This window comes from Merops nubicus, unplaced genomic scaffold (assembly GCF_000691845.1).
Source record: "Merops nubicus isolate BGI_N331 unplaced genomic scaffold, ASM69184v1 scaffold27062, whole genome shotgun sequence".
In the NCBI taxonomy this organism is placed as follows: domain Eukaryota; kingdom Metazoa; phylum Chordata; class Aves; order Coraciiformes; family Meropidae; genus Merops; species Merops nubicus.
Genome location: NW_008593263.1, coordinates 1 through 9,323, shown reverse-complemented (window position 1 = coordinate 9,323; position 9,323 = coordinate 1). Strand labels below are relative to the sequence as shown.

General features: G+C 45.4%; 1 protein-coding gene across 1 annotated transcript; it reads right to left on the bottom strand.

Moving 5' to 3' along the window:
- Positions 1–4,551: 4,551 nt before the first annotated feature.
- Positions 4,552–9,319, bottom strand: ZCCHC9 (zinc finger, CCHC domain containing 9; the record flags this gene model as incomplete). Its single annotated transcript, XM_008935408.1, has 5 exons — positions 4,552–4,667; positions 6,460–6,528; positions 7,627–7,719; positions 7,993–8,143; positions 9,278–9,319. Coding segments are annotated over 5 exons (471 nt in total), but the record flags the coding sequence as incomplete, so codon positions are not given.
- Positions 9,320–9,323: the final 4 nt, after the last annotated feature.

Genomic DNA, 9,323 nt, shown 5'->3' with positions numbered 1-9,323 from the left:
CAGGAATGGTCTAAAGTCCTGTTCATGTGTCAATCATTTCTCTACAGGTTAGTTACTTTGGATCATGTAGCCAAACAAGACTGGGCTTGAGCTTGAGAGTATCTAGTACAAGCACTTTCTATCAAATTAAGATAAGGCCTTAGGGTCTAAATTCAATTTTTAATTTAAAAAAGATTAAGGGACAGATTCTGTTCTTGATTGCATTCATGAATTTTATATAAGTGAAGGCAGAACTTGAATTGTAGCTCATGAGACTATTTTAATATTATATTGAATGTAATGGCACTCAGTTTTAAGTCAGTAAGTAGCACTCTGTGTGATTTGCAGCTAAGTAGTGGTACCAAGTATCTAATCCAGCACACCCATTGTATATAAATTAATTACACTCCACATAAGTTAGGGTTTGCTAATGTTTGTTCTTTGTTAATACTTGTAGTTTACCTGTGATTTCCAATAAATTATTGTTTCAGAGGTGAAAAATCCATTGCATACATTATTGCAGTATCTCTGGAATGGCTTCAGATGTTCCAGAAAGGCTGCTTTGTTGTGATGATGGGGGCTCCTGGTCTCTTACAGAAGGGCCATGACCTCCTGCTGGCAAGTTCTGTGGAGGCTGTTCTGCTGGAGTTGAATAAATGCAGAGCAGTGAGACTCTTGGATCCACTCCCTCACAGATGAAAAGTGGTAATAGTTTCAGAGGCTTTATTGTGGTGCATCTGCTTTGTTTTCAGCTCTTATTTTTTCTCAAAAGAGCCTTGTTTAGAAAAAAATGAGTGTAATCATCAGCAGTTAGATTATAACGTGTTAAAAGAATCCAAGCATGTGAACTGTGGCAGTGCCATTTTATCTTGCTGTGGTCTCATAACGGGTAGAGCGTGAGCCCCAGGGGTCTGTTCCCGTTCCTCTCACACACCTCTCCAGTCTAACCCACAGCCCAGTCAAAGCTTTCGCCAGCGGTTTGTAGGCTGCAGCACGCCCGCACATTTCACACATGGCACGTCTACCAAGTGCAGCAGCAGACACAGCTGGAGTCCTGGGAGCCCTCTGGGTGTGGGGGCCTCGGGAGTCACCTGGCCTGGGCACAAGACTACTGTAGGCTGGGTACAGCCTTGAACCACAGGGCTACTGAAATCAGCCGCGGTGTTCTCCACCTGGCAAAGGCTGGCTGCTGACCAACAACTTCATTCCTGGGCATGGGAGCAAAACAAGTACAGCCAGCCCTGGGCTTTGCCTCTGGAGGAGAGGCTGTAGACCCAGACCCTGAGCGTGGGTCGTCATTTTTACCCCAAGTGTAAGGTGCAATCCATCAGCCTAGGCAGTGAGGGCAGCAGCCCCCTCCAGAACACAACCACCCCTGGGGGCTGCTTGCCCTGGCTCAGCTGGTAACAGAAGGGTCCAGCCCTCTCCGTGCAGCTCTGAGTCCTGCCCACACTTGCCTGTGCAGATGATGGCAGACAGGCTCTTGCCTGGGAAGCTAAGTCTCTGTGACCCCAATTTCTAGTGAACAGAGACACCTAATGTTCAGCTCTGAATGCATGCATGCCACATCAGGGACAAAGAGCCCAAAAGCTACCTGCTCCTTCTTACCAGCTATTTGGGTGGCTTCCTATGTAGCACAGTTTGTAGTTTGACATTAGAGACACTGAGTTCAGCTGTGAGACAGCAGCAGGGACTATCTGGAGAACTTTTTTCTCTGAGAAAAAAATGCCTCTACAAGAGGTTCTGCTGCCTGCTCCCTAGAGACCTCGGCCATTGCTGTGCAAAGCAGGGCCACGCTCTGGATGCGGCCATCACTCATCTTTGTGAAATTGTCTGAAAAGAGATGAGTGGGTACTTTCAACAAGTAGCATTATCCAACAGTGCAAGGATTTCAGTGGCTCACCTTCCTCAGCAGCCCTTGAAGCAGAGGACAAGAGAGAGGCATATGTGCTTCCGAGCCCCACGTAAGCACAGGTGTGATGACCTGAAAACAGCTGCTGCCTTTATGAAACGTTCTCACAGACACTGAACCCTGTTTCTAAGTCTGAAGTCCATTATTTCTTCTCAGAGGACAACAGATCAGTACTCAGGTGCATGAGCCCCCACCTGTTTTTATAGTGCAAGACAGATGAAAGCAACGGGTATGAAACTGAAGGTTGCCATATCCAGCAATGGTTGTTTCCTCACTGCCTCCACAGGAGCACTACAAGGACTACATCAGTGTGCTGAAGAGAAGGGTGGGCTTAAGAGGGTGGGCATGCTGGATACTAGCATGTCCTGCTTGTGCTCCACCACTCTGAGTGAGAACAAAGGTTAATCCACTGCTTCTTGCAGGATTTCTTTCACCACAACTGCCCACCCACTCAGTCATCCTGGTTGTGGCAATCCCTTTCACGGAGCAGAAGGAGCAGTGATCAGCTGTGGGAAGGGAACAGCAACTTTTCCAACTTATATGTCACACACCATGTAGCTTTGCAGTCTGTCAGAGGGCCAGTTCTGCCTCGGGTGGCAGCAGCACAACGGGGTGACCATGTCTTACTCAAAGCCAGGGGCCCGCAGCAGCCATCTCCTCAGGAGGAGACACCACAACTCCTGCACCACACTGCCTCCAGCAACCCCTTCTCTGGGGAGTTTTGGTACCACTGGGAAAGTCACAGTGCATGGCTTCAAGTCCCTATGGGTAGAAGAACATACTATAGCAACAAGGAGTTTTTAAAGTCAGAAAATGCTCTAAAAACATGCTTTTTAAAGAATATACTTATAACAGAAAGGCAAGCACTTTTTAAGACGGGATAAATTTATGTTGCAAAACATCCACATTAAAGTGATAACTGCTTTGAGCTTTCACCAAAAGTTAATTAAAAGCTCTGTAATTAATCTTTGATTTCACCCACATCCTCTTCTCCATTTAAATGTGTGCTCTGATGATTATAAACTGATTATACACAGCCCATCTTACTCAACATAGCATGCCTTCGGATCCAGCGTGGAACCAGGAAGGCTGAAGTAAGAGCTCCAACTACTGTATTCTTTAGCAGCATTTTACTGGAAACAATTCACATGTACAAATATAAAATACATCCACACAATTACATCGCTTTTTTGTTGTAAGAACAGTACATTCCAAACCCATTGTTTCCATGGCTGGTCCTAAGCACCTCCAAACCCAGTCCCGAGCTCAAGGCTGCTCTGACGTGTTCCTCCTGTGCTCTCCCCAGGGCGATGTATGGACTGCTAGGATACTTCTAGGGAGAGGAAATTAATTCCTCAGCAGCAATAGCTTTGCCACTGGGTAGCCTTCCCTCAAGGATCATTGCTCAGAACAATATAATGCAAGCTGAAGTTTTTAGAAGGCACATCTAAGATTTTTCGGAAGGCTGACGCTCCATAGTTGCCGGATGGCTACCACAGCTGCAGCAGAGGACAGAGCAGCCTCCCCGCACGGCACGGTCCCAACAGACACACTGCGTGCCAGAAGAGCTCCAGCAACGTCCTGCTCCCTTGTTCACCTCAGGAGAGACCCTCAGACCACACAAGAGCCCACCTCTGTTCAGACTCACTGCTGCAGGAGCCCCGTTTTGAGTTGGTTTTGTAACTGTTAGTACATAGCCATTCTTGTGAGGCCGCAGTCTTTCAGGCTGCAGTCTCCCTTTAAAAATAAGTAGCTCTGCCATTAGGCAGGCATGTGTAACACAAAGCAAAGTTTACTCCCAACTCACCAAATGAAACACTGAAGATTTTTGATCACTTTCCTTGAAAAGAGTAAAGAATCTACGTGCTCTCCAGCTCTTTTCAGGTGCATTTCAGCAGAGGTATTAGAGGAAAGGTATGACTCTTGTTTCTTAGTGAACAAGTACTCAAAAACAATCCAACATGGATTGACAATCAGGTTAATCCATGTATGTATTTTACTTGATCTACCATAAGTAGCAAGAATTGCACCTCCCAGCTCTCCAGGCTGGAGGGTTTACCTGGTGACTTCACCAGAAGGCTGCTCAAGCTGGCACAGACAGAGCAAGAAAACAATTCTTTCTAAAAGGAGGAGGCAAAACCAAACCAGAAACCAAAAAGATTCTTTAGAAAAATACCCACAATCCCTTTCAGAGAAATACTCTTTAGTATGATCAGCATGGTTGTGTTCATCTCCCAGAAGCAAACGCAGCACTCTGAAGGTAAATTCTGAAAATCCACCGAAATCCAGTGATCATAAACCCCTGTGATAAAATGCACACACCCTGCTTGGTTACTGCAACCAGGCCCCCCTCACGAGAAGAAGCCACTTTCCCCCTTCAGAGAGCTGGCAGTGAGAGTGAATGTAAATCAGAGGGAATGCTCTACTTTGGCAGATACATAAAAATAAAACACACCCTTGCTGTTACTTCTGTTGTTTCCAGCTTTTCAGAAAGCTAGGCGAGCCTGGGAGGCAAACTGGAACAATGAGGGGGGGGAAAAAAAAAATAAATTTAGCAGCAGGAGTTTACTGGATTTTCTGGAACCAGCAATCCACTCTGTGCAGTCACTGCTCCGGAGAGAAGCAGTGCAGGCTAACTGTGGTTCAGAGCCAAGAGGCCTTCAAAAGGTAACAACTTTGGGTGCTTTCGCTTTTGGCGTTTGCAGCTTTGGTGCTTCTGCAGTTTCTTCATAATCTGCACTCATCCCCACGGCCCATCGCCCAACCGTGACCTGACCTGCAGAGGGAGAGACAAGAGGTGATGGAAAGGCTGTAACCACTGTCACACCAAGCTCCTGCCTTTCTGGAGGACCCGGCCTGCAAGGACCTGCCATCACCTGACTGAAGATCTGTTCATTTAGTTCCAGCTCTGATGACAACTCTCCTAATGCAACCAACTTTTTTTTTTTTTTTTTTTTAAATTCTGTTTTGTACACTCCCTTTCTTCCCCCAGTGCAGACTGTGAAGGTTCAGAGATCACTACGTGGTTTTTCCTACTGAACTGTCCAAAGGACCATTCGAAGGGCATGCAGAAGATACATTAGCTCTACCTAAGCCCAAATAACCCCTACAACAAAGATTTCAGACTATGTCAAGCATCTCTTGATGTTGATATAAAGAGATAAAGGCCTTCTCTATTACTAAGCCTCAGGAGGCACAACAGAGCAAAATTTACATTTCTCAACATCATCCTTTTTCTGTTTAAATGCTACCTAGACCAATCCACACCCCTTTCCTAGAGAAAAACACTGTTAACCAGCTGGTATTTCTTTTCTGAATGACAACCTGATTTTGAGAGTAACAGATCAAATCATATGATGAATATCACATAGGTAGATCAGTGTTTTCTTGGATTAACTTCTGTGTATTAAAGCAGGCCAAATAATCCCACCTGAAGGAGTTATAAACTGTAGTGCCTGAAGTTCTTCAGCTATCTTTCTCTAGTCTAAAAGTATTCTGCATGATGCAAACCGATTTCAAAGAATATTTTAGTTCTTATCAGTGCTGTCACAGTTCCAATTCATTCAACTATTTTTAACCAGCAATACTAGTTTTGAAACATCCAAGAAAAGACTAAGATGTCCCTTGGAAAATTAAACAGTAGTTGTCAGTCTTTATTATGGCCAAAATACTCCTCAAAATAAAGGTAGAAAATAATTCCAGTTCTGCTTCACATATAATTTGGAGGCCTACTGCCAGAGAGCAGAGACCTGCATAGGGGTGTGCCAACCACTCAGGACTGGCACCTCCAGTAGCTTCCAGCAACAAAGCTGGTGCAGCTTTGAGCAGTGCTGTTCCCTACCAATGCTGCTCTTCCCCTGCTGCAGCTGTAGGGGGTTTTGATTTACAGAAAGCACTCAGCACTCACGGGTTGCGTGCCCTAAGTGTGGCATGCAGAAATCCAACCTGGGCTCTGTTAACAGGCTGTCGACTCGGCAGTCACCCCAGTGAGCACTGCCCAAAAATCTGCTACAGCTGATGAGCAGGGGACATGCTGAAGAGTTTTTTTTGTACCAGAAATGTCTGTTATACCAGTTAAGACTCAATCTCACACATAAGCAACTTCTTAGCCAGGCAGATCTCCTGTCTCCTCTTTCTCTCCTGTCTCAAATGACTTGAAGGCTTGCCAGCACGGGCACTTTTTAGGGGCTGCCTCAACCACCACCCTGAAACTGCATTACATTCAGTTCCACCACCTCATGCAGAACTCATCAAATGGAGAAACCAGTTTTGTTCTACAGCCAAGTTTTGAACCACAGCATTAATCCTGGCTAACAAATACCCACTAGCTCCAGAAACCCAGCAGCCAATATTTTTTTTACTAACATAAAGTTCAACCTTTGCATTTCAGCTTAATGCCTGGCTGCACGTTAACATAAACATTCACGTTCCCAAAGGAAGGTCACCTCTGATATTTGCAAGTTCTCTTCTCAAACACTCTTTTCCTGACCAGAGCCAGGCAAAGCAGCAGATAAACACTACTACACTGTGCATGCAAGCTCCACTCTGTGCGCTCTCCTGCGCCTCACCTGCGTTCTGTTTTTCTGGGCAATCTTTTCTGAAATGCTCCACAGAGCCACAAAGTTTGCAGCCACCACCTGTTAAGAGAGGAAGCTGTTACTCATCTGCCAAAAAAACCCCAAGCATAACACAAGCAAACCCAAACCAAACAAAACAAACAAACAAGAAAAAACCCTCCCACACTCTAACTGTTCTTGTACATTGACAAATCTCATTCCACCTACCTGTGGTGACAACTGGTAAATAAGATGAGGAACTGTCCCTGTGGACAGGTCTATCCCACATGGTGGAGCAGACAGGCAGCCAGGTTTGGAAGCCTGCAAACGCAGCTTCCTCTGTGTCCCTGATGGACAGACAGAGCTGCCTGTAATCGTGCTGCTCAGGACAGCATCACACACTCACTAAGTGGTGACTGGAACTCCCAGTATTTCTGGTCTGCCAGAACCTCTATTTTTGAGAAACACGTTGAGTTCTGCTAAAATTTATCCTGAAAGGTATTTCTGAAATTAACAGGAGCTCCTGAGAGGAAGGCAATCCAGCTGCAGGTACTGAGATACAAACTGTACTCATAAACCAAACACTGGAAGCAAAGTGTTAACTGTGCTGCAAGATCACCCTTTTGAGTGTCCAGACCTCAGGTTTGTACTGGGAGACAGAAAGCTAATTGTTACTGCCAACAGAGATCAGGCAGAGCAGAATCCAGGTGAAATCTCTGAACCTAGATCACGTCTCCCATTACCCACTCACACTAAAGACATCCTCTTTCTAGTGAGAGCCCTTGTTTTATGTGAGCACCTCCCAAAGCCTTGAGCTACACTATGAGGATGTTTTTACCGTGTACTTTGGTATATGTTAACTTGAATGCAGGCTGACTACATATATACACCCTGTCATGATTTTGTTTCTCTGCCTGCCTCTTGATATTGCCAGCACAAGCAAGTTCTTATACTTTGCATCTCACCTCATTGTTTAGCACTAAGCTTACAATAAAAGCAGAAAACCCTAGGTAACCAATATTAACACAAATTTTCCCAGAATTAATCTGCTTTTGCCAACAGTGGAGCATACTTGGAAATTCCTTTTAGTCAGGTCCTCATTCGTTTGCAATGTCACTTTGTTATGTATCAGGTAAGTATGAAAAGTGTGTTTTGGTTTCAGTAAATCACCGTACTCACCTTCGGCATACAGTCCCTTGGGGTTATCTGGACACGACCTTGACAGATGACCCATCTCACCACAGATGAAACATTTTGCATATGGAAATGCTCCTGCAAAGTCCCATACAGTTCAGGATCCACATTAAAAACTTTGTAGGCACAGACAATGTGAACATGCTACACTGACAACATTTTACTACACTGTTACTCTGTAAGCACTATACTGTCTCCCGCACTGTTAGTTTCATGGCTACAACATTGTATTCCTTTAAACATACTAACTCCGTCCTCAGAAGGGTTAAATTACTCAGACACAAAGCTCCTGTTTCAGTAGTTGAAAAATTCAGAGCAAAGGCTCTTGAAAAGCACTGATCTGAGACTCACCAACGGCCGGATCCACCTTTGCTCTGCACTTGCCGATGTCGTGCTCGGTGGACCCGCAGCGGTAGCAGATTCCTGTGCCCATATCCTGACTCTCCAGTACTGCAGGGCAGTCAGCAACACCGTGGCCAGGTTCTCTACAGTGGAAACATACCTTTGAAAATAAAAAGTGGGTTATACACATTTTCACAGACAACTGACACTGTGGGGTTCAGAGGTGACGTTACTGAAGAATTCGCTTACTCCTATTATCTGATTACCTTCTATAACCAGTAACTTTTACTAGACCATCACTTCTCTTGGCTGGAACCTTGAGGGTACTACCAGAATGTCTTTCAAGTAGTGAGATTTTTCTAACATAAAAAGTCAGGGTTCTGTGAATGGCACTCAAAGTCTCAGCCTCATAAGGCCTTCCAGCTTTTTAGGATGCAAACACATGAAGGGATTTTCTCCGCAAGGAAAAGACAGCTAAACAAAAGAGACACTGTACCCTGCCACGAAACAACTGTCAGCAGTCTATGCCACTAAACCACATTATTATCTGTATTTTCCTTCTTTCACCAACTCCACACCATATAGGGCATTCACTCACAGAAAAACGAGTGCCCTGGGTGAACTGTGACACTTGATTTTGACTACAGCACCATTCCCCAGGCTCCTTAAGCACGACTGCAGAAAGTGCTTAGGTAAACAGAAGCAACGTTGCACCAGTCCTACAATTTATTTACACAATTCATGAAGAACTTGGGTGTCTTGGATTAATTGGTAGTAGCTCTCTTTCCTGTGTTCCCAGATTACATTACACATAAGCTTATGCTGAATGTGTAAGCTTGTGCTGAGGTAGGAAGCTGCTTTTATTATTAGAGTCTGCTGGGGATCTAGTGCCAATTCCCAAGCAGGAAGTGCCTCAGAGAAGTCTCAAATCAGCAGGAGCATTGTTCTGATCAATGACATACAGAAATGCACTGAACTAGTCACACCTGGCAGACAAGGGGGCTGGGAATTCATCAGAGGGTGGCAAGGACATCACTGACTGGGAACAACCACACTAAAGGCTAAGGTATGAGTGGAAATTCATTCTTTCAGAGCTGACATACTTGAGCTCACGTTATTAGCTTCGGAGGTCTCCTAGGACACTCTAGGCTCGCAGCAAGGAGGAAGGTGCTCGGCCCCCTCCCTGAGCCCCGCCATGGCAGGCTCAGCAGAGCGTCATTCCCCACACAGCTCCTCCCAAGCTTTGACAAGCTGCCGCAGGCAGCAAACGCCCACGCCTCGGACCGGAGCTCACCATGGCGTTTTTCTTCATTTCTCTCCTCTTCAGCCTCCGATCCTCC